At 44.1% G+C, this 26,697-nt stretch overlaps 4 protein-coding genes across 4 annotated transcripts; all 4 read left to right on the forward strand.

Annotated features, from left to right (window-relative positions):
• The first annotated feature begins 929 nt into the window (after window positions 1–929).
• On the forward strand, window positions 930–3,323 carry LOC134439500 (protocadherin gamma-A11-like). The gene has a single exon (XM_063189397.1). It carries the CDS (start codon window positions 930–932, stop codon window positions 3,321–3,323), a length of 2,394 nt encoding a protein of 797 aa, XP_063045467.1.
• Window positions 3,324–3,997: 674 nt separating this feature from the next.
• On the forward strand, window positions 3,998–6,779 carry LOC134439501 (protocadherin gamma-A11-like). Its single transcript, XM_063189399.1, has 2 exons — window positions 3,998–6,400; window positions 6,702–6,779. The coding sequence occupies exons 1-2, from the start codon at window positions 3,998–4,000 to the stop codon at window positions 6,777–6,779; spliced, it is 2,481 nt and encodes an 826-aa protein (XP_063045469.1).
• Window positions 6,780–6,848: 69 nt separating this feature from the next.
• LOC134439502 (protocadherin gamma-A11-like) lies at window positions 6,849–9,799 on the forward strand. Its single transcript, XM_063189400.1, has 2 exons — window positions 6,849–9,251; window positions 9,782–9,799. Exons 1-2 carry the CDS (start codon window positions 6,849–6,851, stop codon window positions 9,797–9,799), a joined length of 2,421 nt encoding a protein of 806 aa, XP_063045470.1.
• Window positions 9,800–10,306: 507 nt separating this feature from the next.
• LOC134439503 (cadherin-23-like) lies at window positions 10,307–26,322 on the forward strand. The gene is made up of 7 exons (XM_063189401.1): window positions 10,307–12,672; window positions 13,220–14,531; window positions 16,664–17,701; window positions 20,121–22,520; window positions 23,208–23,241; window positions 25,393–26,099; window positions 26,305–26,322. Exons 1-7 carry the CDS (start codon window positions 10,307–10,309, stop codon window positions 26,320–26,322), a joined length of 7,875 nt encoding a protein of 2,624 aa, XP_063045471.1.
• Window positions 26,323–26,697: the final 375 nt, after the last annotated feature.

Below are 26,697 nucleotides of genomic sequence, written 5' to 3' on the forward strand. Positions count from 1 at the left end.
AAATATAAGGCATGGCACTGACTAGCAAACTAGACTGAACTGATTCGGAACGAATCTCCTATCGGCTTGAATAGATGGATGAAAAGCTTTACGTAATATTGTGGAAATAACATATGTGGCAACGTCTCTCTCTCTCTCTCTCTCTCTCTCTCTCTCTCTCTCTCTCTCTCTCATCCATGAGTGGAGGTAGGCACTATTTATTCATGACTATATGACATATTATCGATTACTCTTCAAACCTCTTGGATGCGTTGAGAATCACGGTACAGTGTAGGCTGGATCGCTGTCCATGGTGCTGAATTTAGTTTGTCGAGTGCATGGTCGCATGATATTCCCATGCAAATCTGCACTCACTTGGATATATCGTTCACTGGGCTTGCTATTTAACAGAGAATCACAACGTGTCAATGTTTATCACGCGTAGAAAAGGTGTGCATATCCCTCATTTTAGGTACAGCGCAATTTCTGCAATTGATTCAGAGCAGCTTTTACTCCATCAGCATTCTTCATCGGCATTTTTGTTTGATGTACCCCAATGTCCTCAGAATCCTACTTCTCAGTGCTTTTAAAATATCCATTCTATTTTAATAGAGCATTAATGCAAGTGGTCCGAGTTGTTTTCCCATGAGTTTCGCGTAAATGGCAGTTGGATAGCTTCAATTTGGGGAAAACTGTAATATGATGAAATGAACTCATAGTGTCGCTGTTGACTTAGAAGGAAAATGATATTCCCACCCACTTGCAGTTCATTGTTGGTTCTCTCATAACAGTCGAAAGCTAGCCTTTGTTGCTGTTCCGTGGTAGCTCGACGCATATACAGATATTGCCGTTGTATGTCAAATATTTTACTTCTGCCGTATAACTTAATATCAATGTATAAACATTCTGCTTTAACACATCTGCTTGGATATTGATTGTCGACGTGATACATGACCATGGGATTATTGCGACTCGTCTTCTTTACCTTCATGGCGCACGGAGTGTGTGGAGACATCAGCTATTCCATTCCGGAGGAAATGAAGAGGGGATCCGTCATTGGAAATATCGCCAAAGATCTTGGACTTGATGTAAAAACGTTATCTGCCCGCAAGGCACGCGAAGATAGCGAAGGTAATCGTAAACAATATTGTGATATTAATCTGAGGACTGGGGAGTTAACGGTGGCTGACCGAATAGACAGAGAGGAGCTATGCGCAGAAAAGGTTTCGTGTGTGCTTGCCGTCGACATAATGCTAGAAAGCCCCCTAGAACTGCATCGAGTTAATATACTCATTCAGGATATAAATGATAACTCCCCAGTGTTTCCAAAAGATGTTTTTAAGTTGGATATACGTGAGAGTGCCGTCAAAGGTGCAGTATTTAGAGTGAATGAGGCACACGATGCCGACACAGGACACAATGCTGTTCAGAGTTACTCATTAGAGGCGAATGACTATTTCGTACTTGCTGTTCGAACTAAAAATGAGGGAGTCAAATATGGTGAATTAGTTCTAGATAAAGTATTGGATCGCGAACAGCAGGAAGAGGTAAAGCTGATTCTTACTGCAGTAGATGGTGGAAGTCCACCGAAAACTGGTTCCGTAGCTATCCATGTCACCGTGCTAGATGCTAATGACAATGCCCCAGTGTTCAGTCAGGAACACTACACAGCATCCTTGCCGGAGAATACTCCAGCAGACACTGCAGTGTTAACAGTCAGTGCTGTGGATGCAGACATTGGCGCGAATGGAGAGGTTACCTACGAATTTACGCGCATTTCTGAGAAAGCCAGAAAAGCATTTTCACTGAATGAAAACACTGGAGAAATGAGAGTTGTTGGGCCAATAGATTTTGAAGACGAGTCAAAATATGAAATGCGCATCCAGGCAATGGACGGATACGGTCTAACATCTGACAGTAAAGTCACTATAGAAATCACAGATATTAATGACAACGCCCCTGTCATAATCCTCAAATCGTTAAATGACCCAGTGTCTGAAAACGCCCCACCGGGCACAGAGGTGGGCATTATAAACGTGCAAGACAACGATTCAGGGAATAATCGACTAGTCCGGTGCTCTGTCCAGCAAAACGTCCCATTTAAACTGGTTCCTTCTGTGAAAAACTATTTCGCATTGGCCACAACAGGGGAGCTGGACCGTGAACTATTAAACAGTTATAATATTACAATAACAGCAACCGATGAGGGATCCCCACCTCTCTCCTCTTCCAAAACTATACATCTATCTGTCTCAGATGTAAATGACAATCCGCCTGTATTTCAGGAAAAGACTTACAGTGCCCATGTGACAGAAAATAACAAACAGGGTTCCACTGTATGCTCAGTGACTGCAATTGATCCAGATTGGAGACAGAACGGAACTGTAATTTATTCTCTCCTACCGGGGTTAGTGAATGGTATGCCGGTGTCTTCGTTGCTGTCTATAAATGGAGACACTGGTGTTATCCACGCCGTCAGGTCTTTCGATTATGAGCAGTGTAAGGACTTTAAAGTCCATGTTTTAGCCCGTGATAATGGATCACCGCCCCTAAGCACAAACGCCACTGTTAGTGTTTTCATAACGGATATGAATGACAACTCTCCCCAGATATTATACCCATCCCCAGGAGACAACTCCTTAATGACCGAGTTAGTGCCGAGAGCTGCGCCTGCGGCTTCCCTTGTGTCCAAAGTCATCGCAGTAGACGCAGACTCTGGCCAGAACGCATGGCTTTCATACAGTATAATCAAAGCCACAGACCCTGGACTTTTCACCATCGGCGTCCACAGTGGAGAGATCAGGACGCAGAGAGACATTTCAGAATCAGATGCCATAAAACAGGATCTTATTGTGGCAGTGAAAGATAACGGACAGCCTTCTCTAAGTGTGACTTGCACCATGTACTTGGTCATCTCTGATAACTTGGCTGACATTCCTGAACTGAAAGACAGGAGTCATGAGGACAGCAGTTCTAAACTCACCACATACTTGATCATTGCACTGGTGTCTGTGTCCACGTTTTTCCTCACCTTCATGATCATCGCACTGGCTGTGAGGTTTTGCCACCGGAGGAAGCCCAGACTGCTATTCGATGGAGCAGTGGCCATTCCCAGCGCCTACCTGCCTCCAAATTACGCAGACGTGGATGGCACTATGACGCTGCGAAGCGGGTACAATTATGACGCATACCTCACCACCGGGTCGCGCACAAGTGACTTTAAATTTGTCCAGTCTTACAACGATGGCACTCTACTGGCTGACCGCACTCTGAGCAAGTCCTGCACTGCTGATGAGCCGTTCGGACCCTGTGACGAACCAGAAACTCTGCCACAGGTAATATGATCTATATTTTATTTATTTACGATGGATTAATAACGCTGGATTTATTGTGGAAGTAGGCCTATTGCTGGTTTTACTGTGCATGTTGGACTTCCAAGCCGCCTTTGTGTCGTTGTGTGTTCTACCTTCGTTGGTGAACGTGTCAATTATTTCAGGTGACTTAGTATTGACTCATTTTGCGCACAGTTTCGCTGTGTATGTTGGACGTCCAAGTAATACATGTTGTTGTGAATTCTACCTTTTTTGGTGAACGTTTGAATGATTTCAGGTGACTTTGGTTTGCTTGGTATTTCCTCATATGTCAATTTTACGCACGGAGGGAATCGTTTTTTTCCCTTAGAGTTGTAATGTTCACATAAAAACTCACAGCGTCGCTGTTTACCTGCGATGGACTCTTAAACCTCCACCCCTATTGTCAGCACTGTTGTAGATCTAATGTTCTCCTTGCCTGGTTAACACCAGACCTAATCACAAGTGAGATTGTCTTTCAGATCGAAACGATTGTGTAGAACTAAAGGCAGTATGGGAGTTCCCAGGCTAATGTCCTCCGCCATCACGGGCGATACTGCAAAAGGCGATTTTACTGCAAAACACACGGATTACAAAGAGTGGGTTTCATTACCTGTAATGCTTTTTTGTTGTTGTTTTGGAATCGGGGACGCGAGTCTGCCTTCAACATGAAGTATACGAAAAATCTAATGGATTTTTGTGTTTGGCTATGGCTGAGCATTTTCATTGTTCAGAGTGCGCATGGCGACGTAAGCTACTCAATCCCGGAGGAGCTCAAGCGAGGATCTGTGATCGGAAATGTTGCCAAAGATATTGGACTGGACTTGAAAGGGTTGTCTGGTCGCAAGGCGCGCATCGACACCGAAGGTAATAGCAGACGTTTTGTGGACATTAACCTGAGAACAGGAGAACTCGTAGTGGCTGAACGAATAGACAGAGAGGAGCTGTGCTCTGAAAAGCTATCCTGTGTGCTTAATGTCGAGCTAATGTTGGAAACCCCCTTAGAACTTCATCGTGTTTTAATAGAAATAAAGGACATCAATGATAATTCCCCTATTTTCCCCACCGATGTCATTACGTTAGAAATAAGTGAAAATGCAGATAAAGGAGCAGCCTTTCGCGTTGCTGGCGCGCATGATGCAGATATAGGACAGAATGCAGTGCAGAATTACGCATTAGAGAACAATAACCATTTTGTGCTGGCTGTTCGTACAAATGATGACGGTGGAAAATACAGCGAATTGATTTTAGACAAAGAGCTTGATCGTGAAAAGGAAGAAGAGGTTAAATTAGTTCTAAAGGCACTCGATGGTGGTAATCCAGCGAAATCGGGTTCTGTAGCCATACACATCACTGTCCTGGACGCTAACGATAATGCCCCAGTCTTCAGTCAGACTGCATACAAAGCATCTCTGCCTGAAAACTCCCCCCTAGACACTGTGGTGTTGATAGTGAGCGCAACCGATGCAGATGCTGGAGCAAACGGAGAAGTTACATATGAGTTCAGTCGCATCACGGAAAAAGCCAGAAAATTATTTGCCCTAAATCACCAGAGCGGAGAGATAAGATTGATAGGGTCAGTGGACTACGAGGATGAATCTAAATATGAAATGCGCGTTCAGGGGAAAGATGGAACTGGACTCACATCAGATACTAAAGTATCGATAGAAATTATTGATGTGAATGACAATGCCCCCGTTATATATTTGAAATCTTTAAATAGTCCGGTGCCAGAGAATGCGCCTCCGGGCACGGAGGTGGGCATCATAAATGTCCAGGACAGAGACTCTGACAGTAACCGGCAGATTCGCTGCACCATTCAGCAGGGCGTGCCATTCAAACTCGTGCCATCCATTAAAAACTACTTTTCTCTGTTGACTACAGGCGAGTTAGACCGTGAATTGATAACTGATTATAATATCACCATCACAGCCACTGACGAGGGCTCTCCACCTCTCTCCTCCTCCAAAGTAGTGCACCTCTCTGTTGCTGATGTGAACGATAACCCCCCTGTATTTAGTAAGCAGTCTTACATCGCACATGTGACAGAAAATAACAGCCAGGGATCCTCTGTGGCCTCAGTAACGGCAACAGATCCTGACTGGAGGCAGAACGGCACTGTGATTTATTCTCTCCTGCCCGGAGAGGTGAATGGCTTTCCCGTGTCAGCATTGTTGTCCATAAACGGAGACACCGGTGTTATCCACGCCGTCAGGTCTTTTGATTATGAGCAGTTTAAAGATTTCAAAGTTAAAGTGTTAGCCAGAGATAACGGGTCTCCTCCTTTAAGCAGTAATGTGACTGTGAGCATCCATGTAGTCGATGTGAACGATAATTCTCCTCAGATACTTTACCCATCACCTGATGGCAGCTCTGTTATGACCGAGTTAGTGCCCAGAGCTGCGCCTGCGGCTTCCCTTGTGTCCAAAGTCATCGCAGTGGACGCAGACTCTGGCCAGAACGCATGGCTTTCATACAGTATAATCAAAGCTACAGACCCTGGACTTTTCACCATCGGCGTCCACAGTGGAGAGATCAGGACGCAGAGAGACATTTCAGAATCAGATGCCATAAAACAGGATCTTATTGTGTCAGTGAAAGATAACGGACAGCCTTCTCTTAGTGTGACTTGCACCATGTACTTGGTCATCTCTGATAACTTGGCTGACATTCCTGAACTGAAAGACAGGAGTCATGAGGACAGCAGTTCTAAACTCACCACATACTTGATCATTGCACTGGTGTCTGTTTCCACGTTTTTCCTCACCTTCATGATCATAGCACTGGCTGTGAGGTTTTGCCATCGGAGGAAGCCCAGACTGCTATTCGATGGAGCAGTGGCCATTCCCAGCGCCTACCTGCCTCCAAATTACGCAGACGTGGATGGCACTATGACGCTGCGAAGCGGGTACAATTATGACGCATACCTCACCACCGGGTCGCGCACAAGTGACTTTAAATTTGTCCAATCTTACAACGATGGCACTCTGCTGGCTGACCGCACTCTGTCCAAGTCCTGCACTGCCGATGAGCCGTTTGGTCCTTGTGACGAACCAGAAACACTGCTACAGGTAATTAAGACCTCCTTATTTTATGTTATTTTAATTGTGAAAACGCTGGGTTCATTGTGGAAGTATTGCTTGTTTTGCCCTGTTTGTTGGACGTATATGTGCCGTTGTGTGTTCTGTCGTCGTTGCTGAACGTTTGAATGATTTCAGGTGACTTTGGTTCGCTTCATAATCCACCCATGTGTCCATTTTACGCACGGATGGAATGATGGATCCGAGTTGTAATGTTCACATACAAACTCACAGCGTCGCTGTTTACCTGCAGTTGACTCATAAACCTCCACCCATACTGTCACTGTTGTAGATCTGTTGTCCTCCGCCATCACAGCGATATTGCAATATAGGCGATTTTACTGCAGAACACATGGATGACCAAGAGTAGGTTTCATCACTTATCATACATTTTTGTTGTTGTTTTTGGAATCGGGAAGTCGATCATTTTGTCTTCAACATGGAGTACCAGATACATCTCATGAATTTTTGTGTTTGGCTTTGTCTGAGCATTTTCATTGTTCAGTCCGCGTATGGAGACGTAAGCTACTCGATTCCGGAGGAGCTCAAACGTGGATCAGTGATCGGAAACGTTGCCAAAGATATTGGACTGGATTTGAAAAGATTGTCTAGTCGCAAGGCGCGCATCGACACCGAAGGTAATAGCAGACATTTGGTTGATATTAATCTGAGAACAGGAGAACTGCTGGTGGCTGACCGAATAGACAGAGAGGAGCTCTGCTCTGAAAAACTGTCATGTGTGCTTAACGTCGAGCTAATGCTGGAGAACCCGCTAGAACTGCATCGCATTTTAATTCAAATAATGGACATAAATGACAATTCTCCTTTATTTACTAAAGATGTGATTAGTCTTGAAATCGGGGAACATGCCATTAAGGGCGCTGCTTTCCGTGTTGACGTAGCCAATGATGCAGACATAGGGCAAAATTCAATCCAGACATACGCATTGGAGGCGAATGAGCATTTCGTGCTAGCTGTGCGCACAAAGAACGACGGTGGAAAATATAGCGAATTAGTTTTGGACAAAGAATTAGACCGCGAGAAAGAGGAAGCGCTGACATTAATCTTAACGGCTATTGATGGCGGCGCACCACCGCGATCGGGCTCTGTTACCATACTCATTTCTGTGCTAGACGCTAACGATAATGCACCGGTGTTTGCGCAGGAGATGTACACAGCATCTCTGCTTGAAAACTCCCCTACGGATACCGTGGTGACCAAAGTCAGCGCCACTGATGCAGATGCAGGTGCAAACGGAGAGGTTACATATGAATTTAGTCGCATCTCGGAAAAAGCTAGGAAATTATTTACCTTGAATGAGAAAAGCGGTGAAATAAAAGTGATAGGGTCAGTGGATTTCGAGGATGAATCTAAATATGAAATTCACGTTCAGGGCAAAGATGGAACAGGGCTTACATCAGATACAAAAATATCGATAGAAATCATTGATGTGAATGACAACGCTCCCGTTATTTATCTAAAATCCTTAAATAATCCGGTGCCAGAGAATGCGCCACAAGGCACGGAGGTGGGTATAATAAATGTCCAGGACAGAGACTCTGACAGTAACCGGCTGATTCGCTGCACCATTCAGCAGGGCGTGCCATTCAAACTCGTACCATCCATTAAAAACTACTTTTCTCTGTTGACCACAGGCGAGTTAGACCGTGAATTAGTAACCGATTACAATATCACTATAACAGCTACCGATGAGGGCTCTCCTCCTCTCTCCTCCTCCAAAGTAGTGCACCTGTCTGTTGCTGATGTTAACGATAACCCGCCTGTATTTAGTAAGCAGACTTACATCGCACACGTGACAGAAAATAACACTCAGGGATCCTCTGTGGCCTCAGTAACGGCAACAGATCATGACTGGAGGCAGAACGGCACTGTGATTTATTCTCTCCTGCCCGGAGAGGTGAATGGCTTTCCCGTGTCAGCATTGTTGTCCATAAACGGAGACACCGGTGTTATCCACGCCGTCAGGTCTTTTGATTATGAGCAGTTTAAAGAATTCAAAGTTAAAGTGTTAGCCAGAGATAACGGGTCACCTCCTTTAAGCAGTAATGTGACAGTGAGCATCCATGTTGTCGATGTGAACGATAATTCCCCTCAGATACTTTACCCATCCCCTGATGGCAGCTCTGTTATGACCGAGTTAGTGCCCAGAGCAGCACCTGCGGCTTCCCTTGTGTCCAAAGTTATCGCAGTGGACGCAGACTCTGGCCAGAACGCATGGCTTTCATACAGTATAATCAAAGCCACAGACCCTGGACTTTTCACCATCGGCGTCCACAGTGGAGAGATCAGGACGCAGAGAGACATCTCAGAATCGGATGCCATAAAACAGGATCTTATTGTGGCAGTGAAAGATAACGGACAGCCTTCTCTAAGTGTGACTTGCACCATGTACTTGGTCATCTCTGATAACTTGGCTGACATTCCTGAACTGAAAGACAGGAGTCATGAGGACAACAGTTCTAAACTCACCACATACTTGATCATTGCACTGGTGTCTGTGTCCACGTTTTTCCTCACCTTCATGATCATCGCACTGGCTGTGAGGTTTTGCCATCGGAGGAAGCCCAGATTGTTATTCGATGGAGCAGTGGCCATTCCCACCGCCTACCTGCCTCCAAATTACGCAGACGTGGATGGCACTATGACGCTGCGAAGCGGGTACAATTATGACGCGTACCTCACCACCGGGTCCCGCACAAGTGACTTTAAATTTGTTCAGTCTTACAACGATGGGACTCTACTGGCTGACCGCACTATGTCCAAGTCCTGCACTGCTGATGAGCCGTTTGGACCCTGTGAGGAACCAGAAACTCTACCGCAGGTAATTAAGATGGTCTTTTTTTGGAAAAGTGGCTCGTTGTGCCCTTTGGTGCACTTTCATACAGCCTTCGTTTAATTCTTTATTCTATTGTCGTTGATGAATGTTGTAATTATTTCTACGTGTGATTCCCCCTCATATTTCCGTTGGTGTTTTACGCACGGCGCATTCTCTGTGTTTCTGTTGGCGTTGCAATGTGGATATGAATACTCACAGCATCTGTATCTCTCTCTCTCTCTCTCTCTCTCTCTCTCTCATCCTTGAGTGGTTCTTTGTCATGACCAGAAATATCGATTACTCTGTAAAACTCAAGGATGCTTTAAGTCTCATGATACACCGTGTGTTGCTGTCCATTGTGCTGAAATTTAGTTGTGGTTTAGTACCGGTGTCGAGTACAAAGTTGCATGTGATTCTCCCATGCAAATATATACTCACTTGGCTATATCGTTCCCGGGGAAATTTAATTCAAAGACACATTATCTCGCTGTTTATCAAGCGTGGAAAAGGTCTACATTTCCCTCATTGTGGTACAGCCCAATTTGTGTAAGTGATTCAGAGCAGTTTTTACTCCATTAGCAGTCTTCTTCGGGATTTTGTTTGATGTTCATAATTGCAAAATGTGCCCCAATGCCCTTGTCATAAGGTTTTACAATGCTGCATTTATTTCAGAAGTAAGGTTTGTTTTTATATGAGTTGGTAGCACATTCAAGCATTCGCTATGCCCTGTTGTGTTACGCTGTCGTGATTGAATGTTTAAATATCCTCAGTGCCGCTGGTTTGTCTGTCATTGGCATGTGTCCACACATTACGCACGGTTAGCATTTTGTATTTCTCTCGGAGTTGTAATGTGCACATGAAAACTCACAGCGTCGCTGTTTGCCTGCCATTGACTTTTAACCCTTTACCCACTATGTCATTGTTGCTCTGTTGTCCGCCGCCATCAAGGCGATATTGCAATATCTTAGCCTGCTGCCGAACGCACGGATTACAAAGAGGGATCATAATTATTTAATCTGATTTTTACTTTTATTGGAATACTCTGTCGTCTTGTCCTCAACATGAAATGCCCAAAGAATCTCGTGTATTTCTATGTTTGGCTTGGACTGAGCATTTTCATTGTTCGTAGCGCATGTGGAGACGTGAGCTATTCCATTCCGGAGGAGCTCAAACGAGGATCAGTACTCGGAAATGTTGCCAAAGATATTGGACTGGATTTGAAGCGGTTGTCTTCTCGCAAAGCTCGAATCATAACAGAAGGTAACAGTAGAGGTTACATTGACATTCATTTAAAAACTGGAGAGCTAACAGTGGCTGATCGAATAGACAGAGAGGAGATGTGCTCTGAAAAGCTATCCTGTGTGCTTAGCGTTGAGCTCATGTTGGAGAATCCACTGGAACTGCATCGCATTTTAGTTGAAATAAAGGACATAAATGATAACCCTCCTGTATTTCCCAACGAGGTTATTAAATTGGATATCAGAGAAAGTGCCGTTAAAGGAGCAGTTTTCCCTCTAGACGACGCGCACGATGCAGATATAGGGCAACATGCCGTGCAGAATTACGCACTAGAGAACAATAACCATTTCGTGTTGGCTGTCCGTACAAATGATGACGGGGGGAAATACGGTGAGCTGATTTTAGACAAAGAGCTGGATCGAGAACAAGAAGAAGAGGTTAGGTTAGTTTTGAAGGCGATTGATGGTGGGGATCCAGTGAGATCGAGTACTGTAGCCATACACATAACTGTACTGGACGCTAACGATAATGCCCCAGTCTTCAGTCAGGGTGTGTACAAAGCCTCTCTTCCTGAGAACTCCTCTCCAGACACAGTGGTACTGAAAGTAAGCGCCACGGATGCCGATGATGGGGCAAATGGAGAGGTTACATATGAATTTAGTCGCGTATCTGAAAAAGCTAGGAAATTATTTGCCCTAAATCAGAAAACTGGAGAGATACGAGTGATAGGGACAGTGGACTACGAGGAGGAAGCTAAATATGAAATGCGCATTCAGGGCAAAGATGGTAATGGGCTCAAATCAGATACAAAAGTATCTATAGAAATCATTGATGTGAATGACAATGCTCCTTTAATATCTGTAAACTCGTTAAATAACCCGGTGTCAGAGAATGCACCACCGGGCACGGAGGTGGGCATCATAAATGTCCAGGACAGAGACTCTGACAGTAACCGGCAGATTCGCTGCACCATTCAGCAGGGCGTGCCATTCAAACTCGTGCCATCCATTAAAAACTACTTTTCTCTGTTGACCACAGGCGAGCTAGACCGTGAATTAATAACTGATTACAATATCACCATAACAGCCACTGACGAGGGCTCTCCACCTCTCTCCTCCTCCAAAGTAGTACAGCTGTCTGTTGCTGATGTGAACGATAACCCCCCTGTATTTAGTAAGCAGTCTTACATCGCACATGTGACAGAAAATAACAGCCAGGGATCCTCTGTGGCCTCAGTAACGGCATCAGATCCTGACTGGAGGCAGAACGGCACTGTGATTTATTCTCTCTTGCCCGGAGAGGTGAATGGCTTTCCCGTGTCAGCATTGTTGTCCATAAACGGAGACACCGGTGTTATCCACGCCGTCAGGTCTTTTGATTATGAGCAATTTAAAGATTTCAAAGTTAAGGTGTTAGCCAGAGATAACGGGTCTCCTCCTTTAAGCAGTAATGTGACTGTGAGCATCCATGTTGTCGATGTGAACGATAATTCTCCTCAGATACTTTACCCATCACCTGATGGCAGCTCTGTTATGACCGAGTTAGTGCCCAGAGCAGCACCTGCGGCTTCCCTTGTGTCCAAAGTTATCGCAGTGGACGCAGACTCTGGCCAGAACGCATGGCTTTCATACAGTATAATCAAAGCCACAGACCCTGGACTTTTCACCATCGGTGTCCACAGTGGGGAGATCAGGACGCAGAGAGACATTTCAGAATCAGATGCCATAAAACAGGATCTTACTGTGGCAGTGAAAGATAACGGACAGCCTTCTCTAAGTGTGACTTGCACCATGTACTTGGTCATCTCTGATAACTTGGCTGACATTCCTGAACTGAAAGACAGGAGTCATGAGGACAGCAGTTCTAAACTCACCACATATTTGATCATTGCACTGGTGTCTGTGTCCACTTTTTTCCTCACTTTCATGATCATCGCACTGGCTGTGAGGTTTTGCCATCGGAGGAAGCCCAGACTCCTATTCGATGGAGCAGTAGCCATTCCCAGCGCCTACATGCCTCCAAATTACGCAGACGTGGATGGCACTATGACGCTGCGAAGCGGGTACAATTATGACGCATACCTCACCACCGGGTCGCGCACAAGTGACTTTAAATTTGTCCAATCTTACAAGGATGGGACTCTGCTGGCCGACCGCACTCTGTCCAAGTCCTGCACTGCGGATGAACCGTTTGGACCCTGTGACGAACCAGAAACTCTGCTTCAGGTAATTAAGATATTCCATATTCTCTCTTTGTTCCCTGTGTTGGGTTAATTGGGGAATCATTGCTTGTTTTGCCCTGTTTGTTGGACACTAAAGCGATCTTCATGTCATTGTGTGTTCTTGCTTAGTTTTTGAGCATTTCATTTTTTCAGGTGACTTTGGTTTGCTTGGTATTTCCTCATATGTCAATTTTACGCACGTAGAGAATTGTTGTTGTTTTTCTTTCAAAGTTGTAATGCTCACATAAAAACTCACAGGGTCGCTGTTTACCTGCAGTGGACTCTTAAACCTCCACCCATATTGTCACTGTTGTAGATCTGTTGTCCTCCGCCATCACAGAAATATTGCAAAAGGCGATTTTACTGCAGAACACACGGAATACAAAGAGTGGATTTCATTAGTTTAACTACGTTTTTGTTGGTGTTTGAAAAAGTCAACCAGCGGTTATATTGTCTTGAACATGAAGCTCAAGATTTATCTCGTGGATTTGTACATCTGTCTTTGTCTGAGCAGTTTCATTGTTCAAACGGTGTATGGAGACGTAAGCTACTCGATTCCGGAGGAGCTCAAACGCGGATCCGTCATCGGAAATGTTGCCAAAGATATTGGATTGGACTTGAAAAGATTGTCTAGTCGCAAGGCGCGCATCGATAGCGAAGGTAATACTAGAACATTTGTTGACATTAACCTGCGAACAGGAGAACTTATAGTGGCTGATCGAATAGATAGAGAGGAGCTGTGCTCTGAAAAGCTATCCTGTGTGCTTAACGTCGAGCTAATGCTGGAAAATCCCTTAGAACTGCATCGCATTTTAATTGATATAAAGGACATAAATGACAATTCTCCCATATTTGCTAGGGAGGTCATCAAATTAGAAATCGGGGAACATGCCATTAAGGGCGCTGCTTTCCGTGTTGACGTAGCCAATGATGCAGACATAGGACAGAATTCAGTACAGACATACGCATTAGAGAAGAATGAACATTTCCTGCTTGCTGTTCGCACAAAGAATGACGGTGGAAAATACAGCGAGTTAGTTTTGGACAGAGAATTAGACCATGAGGAAGAGGATGAGCTGACATTAGTCCTAACAGCTATCGATGGAGGTACACCACCGCGATCAGGTTCTGTTACCATACATATTACTGTCCTTGACGCCAACGACAATGCACCGGTTTTTACGCAGGAGGTGTACACAGCCTCTCTGCCTGAAAACTCCCCTACGGATACCGTGGTGACCAAAGTCAGCGCCACTGATGCAGATGCAGGGGAAAATGGAGAGGTTACATATGAATTTAGTCGCATATCTGAAAAAGCAAGCAAGTTATTCGCCCTGAATGAAATAAGCGGTGAGATACGAGTGATGGGGCCGGTGGATTTCGAGGATGAATCTAAATATGAAATTCACGTTCAGGGCAAAGATGGAACAGGGCTTACATCAGATACAAAAATATCGATAGAAATCATTGATGTGAATGACAACGCTCCCGTTATTTATCTAAAATCCTTAAATAACCCGGTGCTAGAGAATGCGCCACCGGGCACGGAGGTGGGCATCATAAATGTCCAGGACAGAGACTCTGACAGTAACCGGCAGATTCGCTGCACCATTCAGCAGGGCGTGCCATTCAAACTCGTGCCATCCATTAAAAACTACTTTTCTCTGTTGACCACAGGCGAGTTAGACCGTGAATTAATAACTGATTACAATATCACCATAACAGCCACTGACGAGGGCTCTCCACCTCTCTCCTCCTCCAAAGTAGTGCAGCTGTCTGTTGCTGATGTGAACGATAACCCGCCTGTATTTAGTAAGCAGACTTACATCGCACATGTGCAGGGATTAAAGTTTTCCGTCACTACGACGGATTTCCGTCAACTGGATTTTCGTTTGGACGGATTTCCGTCCGTATAATTTATGTCAATTAATTTACAATTTTTACTTTCCAACTGAACTCAAATCGAGAGCACTCCTGGTCATGAGAAGGGGACGAGAGGTGTGTTTGTTGTACGGATTTAGTCATACACTCCACCACTGGTGGTGTGATACAACATTCACTCATCAGTAGTTTTGAGCCATCCCCTGTTCTTCCATGTTCCAAAAAAAAGTACACGAGCGGTCAACAATTCGGTGGCGGCGCAGCGCGAGAGATTAAAACAAAGAAAGAAAAAAAAAAAGCCATCATTGTTGCTGATGGCAGAAAAGAAAATAAGTGTAATATGTCTTTAAAGTGCAATGACAATCGTTAAACGAGTTGGACTGAGATTCCAATATGGGCTAATAATAAATGCATACCGGTACCTATGCATGCATGGAACGCATAGCTGGAAGAAGGTAGGACACGTTTCCATTATCATTGCACCTGCCGTAGTAGATAGTTAGGCAAAAAAAGAATAGTTTACTTCGACTGCGCATGATGTCCTTTTCATTAAGGGTTTGCCTTTTAAGCATTGTGACTTTTACCAACATTATTCATAGCCCCAATGAGACGGCTATCATTGGCAACTAGCTAGGATACCATGCGTTTCATCCTCAAAGTTTAGCGCGTTTGACTGGCTGCGTGTAGAACTAGTTGTCTGTCTGATGACACGGATAGGCTATCCCTGGCAGAGGCAATATTTTATGCCAACGTCTTGTTCTGGGAAGCAGTGTTCTGATGGGTGGATTCATGGTCGATAAATGCCGTTTCGATGTTTGTTTCACTTTCAAGGCTTGTTGTAGGCTACTGTGTGATGCTGTTTTTGCTAACTGGAATAGTGTGCAGCAACAGTTGCGTGTGCTTGTTTTTGAGTGGATCAACGTCTGTGCCCATCTCGGATGCGTTTCGTTTGAGGTCAGTTATTTGCGCACCGGACACTCAAGACTGATGGGTGGATGATTTGCCTTGATTCGAGTGAAACGTTGCGCGACAAGCTAATGTGTGTTACTTTTGTTAAACGATAGACGTATGTCTGTCGTTTCTGCTTGCGAAGCGTGCTTGGCACCGCACACCGAGAAGCAAAAAAGTAGCTATAGGTTTTCAAAACGGTAGAACACAGAGGTAGACTACCGCAACCTGTTTGTAAACGTCAACAAGTTATTTGTAACAGGATGAATAGTGAAAAAGGCAGAAGGGTGAAAAACATACAAATAACCAACAACTAGTTTTCTCCCTCTGATTGCTATGCATTATTTTTTAAATGTCAGAAATACAACTGCAAGCAATGCGCACCAGTGCTTTCACCAGAACAGTGTTTGCCCATTCTGATGTGAAAGACAAAATATAACCTACTACTACAAAAAAAAACCCATAATGGGATCACTGTATCAACACATTGCAATTCCAAGTCAATAATTCTGTGATATCAGCTAGACCATTTTGAAACACTCATTGTGAATCCATTCTGCAAAATGTTGTGAACAATTCATAAACAATGGGTAGAAATAAGAGGAAAATAACCAAAACATGCCCCAAATTGCAGTTCAGTGTTTGCAGTCTGATATAGTATCCATTATCCCTCCATTCTCGGCCAGTTCTAGTCAATCTGGTGGCCTAGGCCTGCCCCCTTTTCCTCTTTCCTTTTTTGTATTTAGAAATTGGCATCTGTAAACATAGCATTGTAGGCCTACATCTGATTGAGCACATCTGATCTAGTACTTACTACCTACAGGTACATTCATACTGAGTGTATAGGCCTACTGAGTGTATGATGAATATTCATTGTTAATGTGAAGTGTAACGTTTTATGTTGGTTGAAGTTCTGATTTTGTGGCACTTTTTGGTATTACTGGCGCCCTCAAGACATAGGCCTATTCTGCTCTAGCCCTGTCTGCCTATGCCTAGTGCTGGCTCTGGCACCATTCTTTGCGTAAAACCAGTGTATGTTTCGTTATGAGGGCAGAGCCTGGCTACATTGGTTTTCGTAGGGTTACGGAGTGATAAAAAAGTTCAGTCAGATGACTTTGTTTTGCTTTAATCCCTGCATGTGACAGAAAATAACAGCCAGGGATCCTCTGTGGCCTCAGTAACGGCAACAGATCCTGACTGGAGGCAGAACGGCACTGTGATTTATTCTCTCCTGCCCGGAGAGGTGAACGGCTTTCCCGTGACAGCATTGCTGTCCATAAACGGAGACACCGGTGTTATCCACGTCGTCAGGTCTTTTGATTATGAGCAGTTTAAAGAATTCAAAGTTAAAGTGTTAGCCAGAGATAACGGGTCACCTCCTTTAAGCAGTAATGTGACAGTGAGCATCCATGTTGTCGATGTGAACGATAATTCTCCTCAGATACTTTACCCATCACCTGATGGCAGCTCTGTTATGACCGAGTTAGTGCCCAGAGCAGCGCCTGCCGCTTCCCTTGTGTCCAAAGTTATCGCAGTGGACGCAGACTCTGGCCAGAACGCATGGCTTTCATACAGCATAATCAAAGCTACAGACCCTGGACTTTTCACCATCGGCGTCCACAGTGGAGAGATCAGGACTCAGAGAGACATTTCAGAATCAGATGCCATAAAACAGGATCTTATTGTGTCAGTGAAAGATAACGGACAGCCTTCCCTTAGTGTGACTTGCACTATGTACTTGGTCATCTCTGATAACTTGGCTGACATTCCTGAACTGAAAGACTGGAGTCACGAGGACATCAGTTCTAAACTCACTACATACTTGATCATTGCACTGGTGTCTGTGTCCACGTTTTTCCTCACCTTCATGATCATCGCACTGGCTGTGAGGTTTTGCCACCGGAGGAAGCCCAGACTGCTATTCGATGGAGCAGTGGCCATTCCCAGCGCCTACCTGCCTCCAAATTACGCAGACGTGGATGGCACTATGACGCTGCGAAGCGGGTACAATTATGACGCGTACCTCACCACCGGGTCGCGCACAAGTGACTTTAAATTTGTTCAGTCTTACAACGATGGGACTCTGCTGGCCGACCGCACTCTGTCCAAGTCCTGCACTGCTGATGAGCCGTTCGGACCCTGTGACGAACCAGAAACTCTGCCACAGGTAATTAAGATGTTCCTTTTACATTGCTGGATTTTGAAACATTTTTTTTGTTTTGGTTCACTTTCAAGTCTTCATGCATATTCTATTGTCGTCGATGAATATTATTAGGTGAGTTTTTGCGCTAGTGTCCAGTTTACGCACGGTTCTGTGTTTCTCTCGGAGCTGCAATGTGAACATAAATATTCACGGCATCTCTCTCTCTCTCTCTCTCTCTCTCTCTCTCTCTCTCTCTCTCTCTCTCTCTCTCTCTCTCTCTCTCTCTCTCTCTCTCTCTCTCTCATCCTTTTGTGGTTGGTAATTTGTAGTCATGACTCATGACCAGAGTTATGATTAGTCTGCAAACAGCTGTGTCTGTCCATGGTGCTGAATTTAGTTTACTGGTATCGAGTACAACGGCGCATTTGAGTATCCCATGCAAATCTATACTCACTTGGCTATATCGTTCACGGGGCTTGCTTGAATAGTACAAGCGGATTCCAAAAAAGTTGGGACACTTTGTATTTTGTGAATAAAATCCAAATGCTGGCAATTTCAAAACATTCAATATGTTAATAAGGTCGAGCATTATGTGCAGACAACATATCAGTTGTTAAAGTCAAGCAGAAATATTGTTTTGAGGTAATTATGTCATCATTTAAAATTTGACCCATGCAACAAATCCCCAAAAAGTTGGGACAGGGCCAAAACATGTTGTAATAGTGGGATAATTCTAAAAATAACACTGGGAAGAATATTTTAAAAGGAACTATATTGACTGCCAGCATGAATGCACAAATAAAATACCATCACAGAGAGGCTGTGGCACTCAGTAGTGAAGATTTTGAGGGACTAATTACTTATCTATTACACAAAAAGATTGAGTTATCAAAATTGCAGGCATATAAGGCCAATTTCTGTAATATAGAGCTCTGTGTAATCATTGCATGAGTTATGAGATCATGACATATTCGTCGACAACAAACAAACTATGACACTTCAACAATGACAGCTCTCTAAAAAATGACCATAAACACAACACTTGATAAATGCACATGATGCAGACATTAAACAGTGTTGCATGCGACAAAGCTCATTCTAGATGGACCTAAGACACATGTGAAACTGTCCTCTGATTACAGAATGGAAAATATTGCATCCTTTTTTAAAATCATGGAGTCATGCACCCTCCAGGTTATATAGAAAATGAATACTTCAGCTTGATTTAGTGGTCAGTCTGAAATACAGCTTAATGATGGTAAGGGGGTGCAGAGGTGCCTTGGTTATGGTCTTCTTACTCATTTAGAACATTAACTTAAATGCTGAATAATATATACAGACATTAAACAGCATACATAGCTACCAATGCATTATGTTTTGGAGCACCTCCTTTAGATATTGCCCCATAATGGTGGCAAATTTCAATCTCTACTATGTTCCAACAGTGTGGTTCCATCATATGAGTAAACGGGTCACAAAATAGTTTTCTTGCAGACAGGATATGCCACATATTAAGCATAACAAGAATATAAACAAGTTGAAGAACACACCTATCAGTTGAGCTGCTGAAATCATGTCTCACACATCAAAATTCCTAATTTTTTAATAAAATGATGCTATCAGTCAAAGTATTTAACTGTTCAGTGTCATCCCTTGTGTTGTGTTTAGTCTTATCCAATATAAAAAGCATTTTATTGGCCCCGTCCCAGCTTTTTTGGGATTTGTTGCAAGGGTGAAATTTTAAATGATGACATAATTACCTCAAAACAATATTTCTGCTTGACTTGAACAACTGATATGTTGTCTGTACATAATGCTCTACCTTATTAACATATTGAATGTTTTGAAAAGGCCAGCATTTTGATTTTATTCACAAAATACAAAGTGTCCCAACTTTTTTGGAATCCACTTTGTATACTGTTTTCATTCAAACAGTTACATTAGGCCACCAGGAGTCCTCGGCGTCAATTATAAATATATAGTGTGCTGTATGCTTGGGGTAGAATGCTGCAGCAAGTGTTCAATGAAGTGAATCCTGTGCAGTTGAACAAGTGGCACTTTATTACAATGCTCAGTACTCGACGCTGTTTCTAACATATCCATCCTATTTTAAAGGCCTCTAAAATGTAAATAATCAAACTTGTTTGGTCATAAGCCTCGTGTATGTGGCATTTGGATATTTTCATTTTGGGTAAAGGTGTAATGTGATGAAAGCAACTCACAGTGTCGCTGTCCACCTTCGAGGGAAATTGATTTCCCCACCCACTAGCAGTTCATTGTTGGTTCTGTGATAACAGGGAAAGCTAGCCTTTGTTGTTGATCCGTGGTAGCTCGATGCGTACGGATATCTTTGTTGTCTGGAATATTGTACTTCTTACCGATAATTTAAAAGTTTGAAGTAGGCTATTAACATTCTGCTTTAGCGCATCTTCTTGGATATTAATGGTCCATGAAAGGGATGGCCATGGAAATACTACAAGTCGTCTTCTTTATCTCCATGGCGCATGGTGTGTGCGGAGACATAAGCTATTCCATTCCGGAGGAAATGAAGAGGGGATCCGTCATTGGAACTATCGCTAAAGATCTTGGACTTGATGTGAAGACTTTATCTGCCCGCAAGGCACGCATAGACAGGGAAGGTAATCGTAAACAGTATTGTGATGTTAATCTGAGAACAGGGGAGTTAACAGTGTCTGACCGAATGGATAGAGAGGAGCTATGCGCAGAAAAGGTTTCGTGTGTGCTTGCCGTCGACATAATGCTAGAAAGCCCCCTAGAACTGCATCGTGTTACTATACTCATTCAGGATATAAACGACAACCCTCCAGTGTTTCCAAAAGATGTTTTTACATTGGAAATAAGTGAGAATGCGATTAAAGGTGCCATTTTTCACGTTGACGAGGCGCATGATGCAGACATAGGGCATAATGCTGTTCAGAGCTACTATTTAGGAACGAATGGCTATTTTGTACTTGCTGTTAGGACAAAACATGATGGCGTAAAATACGCAGAGTTGGTCCTCGATAAAGAACTGGATCGCGAACAACAGGAAGAGGTGAAATTGATTCTTACTGCAGTCGATGGTGGAAGTCCAGCGAAAACTAGCTCCGTAGCTATCCATGTCACCGTGCTAGATGCTAATGACAATGCCCCGGTGTTCAGCCAGGAGCACTACACAGCATCCTTGCCGGAGAATACTCCAGCAGACACTACAGTCTTAACAGTCACTGCAGTGGATGCAGACATTGGGGCAAATGGAGAAGTTAACTACGAATTTACGCGCATTTCTGAGAAAGCAAGAAAAGCGTTTTCACTGAATGAAAAGACTGGAGAGATTAGGGTGATCGGACCAATAGATTATGAGGAAGAATCAAGATATGAAATACGCATCAAGGCAAAGGACGGGTATGGTCTGGCATCCGATAGTAAAGTCACTATAGAAATCACAGATATAAATGACAACGCCCCTGTCATATTCCTCAAATCGTTAAATGACCCAGTACCTGAAAACGCCCCACCGCACACAGAGGTGGGCATTATTAACGTGCAAGACAGCGATTCGGGGAATAATCGACTAGTCCGGTGCTCTGTCCAGCAAAACGTCCCATTTAAACTGGTTCCCTCTGTGAAAAACTATTTCGCACTAGTCACAACAGGGGAGCTGAACCGTGAACTTATTAACAGTTACAATATTACAATAACAGCAATAGATGAGGGATCCCCACCTCTGTCCTCTTCCAAAACTATACATCTATCTGTCGCAGATGTGAATGACAATCCGCCTGTATTTCAGGAAAAGGCTTACAGTGCCCATGTGACAGAAAATAACAAACAGGGTTTCACTGTATGTTCAGTGTCTGCAATTGATCCAGATTGGAGACAGAACGGAACTGTAATTTATTCTCTCCTACCGGGGTTAGTGAATGGTCTGCCGGTGTCATCGTTGCTGTCAATTAATGGAGACACCGGTGTTATCCACGCCGTCAGGTCTTTCGATTTTGAGCAGTTTAAGGACTTTAAAGTCCACGTTTTAGCCCGTGATAATGGATCACCGCCCCTAAGCACAAACGCCACTGTTAGTGTTTTCATAACGGATATGAATGACAACTCTCCCCAGATATTATACCCATCCCCAGGGGACAACTCCTTAATGACAGAGTTAGTGCCGAGAGCTGCGCCTGCGGCTTCCCTTGTGTCCAAAGTTATCTCAGTAGACGCAGACTCTGGCCAGAACGCATGGCTTTCATACAGTATCATCAAAGCCACAGACCCTGGACTTTTTACCATCGGTGTCCACAGTGGAGAGATCAGGACGCAGAGAGACATTTCAGAATCGGATGCCATAAAACAGGATCTTATTGTGGCAGTGAAAGATAACGGACATCCTTCTCTTAGTGTGACTTGCACCATGTACTTGGTCATCTCTGATAACTTGGCTGACATTCCTGAACTGAAAGACAGGAGTCATGAGGACAGCAGTTCTAAACTCACCACATACTTGATCATTGCACTGGTGTCTGTGTCTACGTTTTTCCTCACCTTCATGATCATTGCACTGGCTGTGAGGTTTTGCCATCGGAGGAAGCCCAGACTGCTATTCGATGGAGCAGTGGCCATTCCCAGCGCCTACCTGCCTCCAAATTACGCAGACGTGGATGGCACTATGACGCTGCGAAGCGGGTACAACTATGACGCATACCTCACCACTGGGTCGCGCACAAGTGACTTTAAATTCGTCCAATCATACAACGATGGGACTCTACTGGCTGACCGCACTCTGTCCAAGTCCTGCACTGCTGATGAGCCGTTTGGACCCTGTGACGAACCAGAAACTCTGCCACAGGTAGTTAAGATGTTACTGATTTTTTGGGAAACATTTTTTGCTTTTTGTTGCACTTTCAAGCAGTCATCGTCCATATCTGTATTCTGTTTTCGTTGATGAATATTATTATATAATAGGTGAGTTATTGCGCTAGTGTCCTGTTTACGCACGGCGCATTCTCTGTGTTTCTGTTGGCGTTGCAATGTGGATATGAATACTCACAGCATCTGTATCTCTCTCTCTCTCTCTCTCTCTCTCTCTCTCTCTCTCTCTCTCTCTCTCTCTCTCTCTCTCTGTCATTATGTAAGGGCTCGTACTTCTTAGTCATGACCAGAGTTATCGATCTCTTTGCAAACTTCTTCGAGGCGTTGAGGATCACGTTACAGTGTCGTCTGTGTCGCTGTCCGTTGTGCTGAAATGTAGCTTCCTTGTGTCTTGTACAAAGTCTCATTTGATTATCCCTTGAAAATCTATACTCACTTGGATATATCTTTCACGGGGGTTGCAATTTAGTTGAGGAACACATGTCGCTGTTTATTACGCGTGTAGACAAGGTCTGCATGCACCTCATTATAGGGTACAGCCCAATTTGTGTAAGTGATTCAGTTCATAAGCAGTCTTCATGGGTATTCCTGTTTGATCTTTATAAAGGCAAAACATGCCACAATGTCCTTGTTGTAATGTGAATGTTATGCTGTTTTCATTCAGGCATCATTAAGCCAGCAGGGGTCCTCGGCTTCAAGTATAAATATGTATGCTGTATGCTTGGGGTAGAATGCTGCAGCAAGTGTTCAATGAAGTGGAACTCTATTACAATCCTCGATCCAACTTGACACTGATTCTAACATTGGTATCCTATTTTAAAGGCTTCTTAGTGCAAATAATCGAAGTTGTTTACCCATAAGGCTCGTGTATGTGGCATTTGGATATGTTCAATTCGGGGAAAATTGTAATGTGATGAAAACAACTCACAGTGTCGCTGTTCACCTACGAGGGAAATTGATTCCCCCACCCACTTGCAGTTCATTGTTGGTTCTCTGATAGCAGTCGAAAGCTACCCTTTGTTTATGTTCCGTGGTCAATACCGTGGTAGCTCGGTGTATGCGGATATTCTTGTTTTTGGAATATTGTACTTCTTACCAATAATTTAAATGTTTAAAGTATAAACATTTTGCTTTAACGCATCCTCTTGGATATTGATTGTTGACGTGATACATGACCATGGGAATATTGCGAGTCGTCTTCTTTATCTTCACGGCGCATGGTGTGTGCGGAGACATCAGCTATTCCATTCCGGAGGAAATGAAGAGGGGATCCGTCATTGGAAATATCGTCAAGGATCTTGGACTGCATGTGAAAAGTTTAGCCACCCGCAAGGCACGCATAGACAGCGAAGGTAACCGTAAACAATATTGTGATATTAATCTGAGAACTGGGGAGTTAACAGTGGCTGACCGAATAGACAGAGAGGAGCTATGCGCAGAAAAGGTTTCGTGTGTGCTTGCCGTCGACATAATGCTAGAAAGCCCCCTAGAACTGCATCGAGTTAATATACTGATTCAGGATATAAATGATAACTCCCCAGTGTTTCCAAAGGAGGACTTTAAACTGGAGATAAGTGAGAGTGCCGACAAAGGCGAAATATTTCACGTAGACGAGGCACATGATGCAGACATAGGGCATAATGCTGTTCAGAGCTACTCCTTAGAGGCGAATGACTATTTTGTACTTGCTGTTCGAACTAAAAGTGATGGCGTAAAATACGCGGAACTGGTCCTTGATAAAGAACTGGATCGCGAACAGCAGGAAGAGGTGAAGTTGATTCTTACTGCAGTAGACGGTGGAAGTCCACCGAAAACTGGCTCCGTAGCTATTCATGTCACCGTGCTAGATGCTAATGACAATGCCCCAGTGTTCAGCCAGGAGCACTACACAGCATCCTTGCCGGAGAACAGTCCAGCAGACACTGCAGTGTTAACAGTCAGTGCGTTGGACGATGACATTGGCGCTAATGGACAAATTACTTATGAATTCACGCGCATGTCTGACAAAGCCAGAAAAGCATTTTCACTGAATGAAAAGACTGGAGAGATTAGAGTGATCGGATCAATAGATTATGAGGAAGAATCAAAATATGAAATACGCATCAAGGCAAAGGACGGATATGGTCTGGCTTCTGATAGTAAAGTCACTATAGAAATCACAGACATTAATGACAACGCCCCTGTCATAATCCTCAAATCGTTAAATGACCCAGTGCCTGAAAACGCCCCACCGGGCACAGAGGTGGGCATTATAAACGTGCAAGACAGTGATTCGGGGAATAATCGACTTGTCCGGTGCTCTGTCCAGCAAAACGTCCCATTTAAACTAGTTCCATCTGTAAAAAACTATTTTGCACTAGTCACAACAGGGGAGCTAGACCGTGAACTATTAAACAGTTATAATATAACAATAACAGCTACTGACGAGGGATCCCCACCTCTCTACTCTTCCAAAACTATACATCTATCTGTCGCAGATGTAAATGATAATCCACCCGTATTTCAGGAAAAGGCTTACAGTGCCCATGTGACAGAAAATAACAAACAGGGTTCCACTGTTTGCTCGGTGTCTGCGATTGACACAGACTGGCGACAGAATGGAACTATTATTTTTTCTCTCTTACCCGGGGAAGTGAATGGTCTGCCGGTGTCTTCGTTGCTGTCTATAAATGGAGACACTGGTGTCATTCATGCCGCCAGGTCTTTCGATTATGAGCAGTTTAAGGACTTTAAAGTCCATGTTTTAGCCCGGGATAATGGATCACCTCCCCTAAGCACGAACGCCACTGTTAGTGTTTTCATTACGGATATGAATGACAACTCTCCCCAGATATTATACCCATCCCCAGGGGACAACTCCTTAATGACCGAGTTAGTGCCCAGAGCTGTGCCTGCGGCCTCCCTTGTGTCCAAAGCCATCGCAGTGGACGCAGACTCTGGCCAGAACGCATGGCTTTCATACAGTATAATCAAAGCCACAGACCCTGGACTTTTCACCATCGGCGTCCACAGTGGAGAAATCAGGACGCAGAGAGACATTTCAGAATCAGATGCCATAAAACAGGATCTTATTGTGGCAGTGAAAGATAACGGACAGCCTTCACTAAGTGTGACTTGCACCATGTACTTGGTCATCTCTGATAACTTGGCTGACATTCCTGAACTCAAAGACAGGAGTCATGAGGACAGCAGTTCTAAACTCACCACATATTTGATCATTGCACTGGTGTCTGTGTCCACGTTTTTCCTCACTTTCATGATCATCGCATTGGCTGTGAGGTTTTGCCACCGGAGGAAGCCCAGACTGCTATTCGATGGAGCAGTGGCCATTCCCAGCGCCTACCTGCCTCCAAATTACGCAGACGTGGATGGCACTATGACGCTGCGAAGCGGGTACAATTATGACGCATACCTCACCACCGGGTCGCGCACAAGTGACTTTAAATTTGTCCAGTCTTACAACGATGGGACTCTACTGGCTGACCGCACTCTGTCCAAGTCCTGCACTGCTGATGAGCCGTTTGGACCCTGTGACGAACCAGAAACTCTGCCACAGGTAGTTAAGATGTTTTTAGACTTTTTACATTAAAAAACAAATATACATATATGGCTGGGTTTGCCCTTCGGTGCATGTTCAAGCTGACTTCATGCGATTCTATATTCTATTTTCGTTGATGAATGTTATTGTTCTTGGTGAGTTTTCCTCCATATTTTCGATAGTGTCCTGTTTACACGGTGCGTCATCTGTGTTTCTCTTGGAGTTGCAAGTGTGGACATAAATGCTCACAGCATCTCGCTCTCTCTCTCTGTCTCCGTCTCTGTCTCTCATCCTTGAGTTGTTGGTACTGCTTAATCGTGCCCAGAATTGTCGATTATTCTGCAAACCTCTTGATGGCTTAAAGGTGGGGTTGCAGGTTAACCATCTTAAAAATATATACCATTATGGCATCACGTTGGGCGCTCCCCAGGCTCTACATGAGTCCATCTAAAACCTTAGAATCTTGAGGGAGTTCCCCCAATGTGATGTCATACCTGCAACCCCTAGAATGACCATACACTATTTGTCGCTGTCCATTGTGCTGACACATTGTTTTCTGGTGTCGAGTACAAAGTCGCATTTGATTATCCCATGCAAATCTATACTCACTTGGACA

Source organism: Engraulis encrasicolus, chromosome 23, assembly GCF_034702125.1.
Source record: "Engraulis encrasicolus isolate BLACKSEA-1 chromosome 23, IST_EnEncr_1.0, whole genome shotgun sequence".
Lineage (NCBI taxonomy): Eukaryota > Metazoa > Chordata > Actinopteri > Clupeiformes > Engraulidae > Engraulis > Engraulis encrasicolus.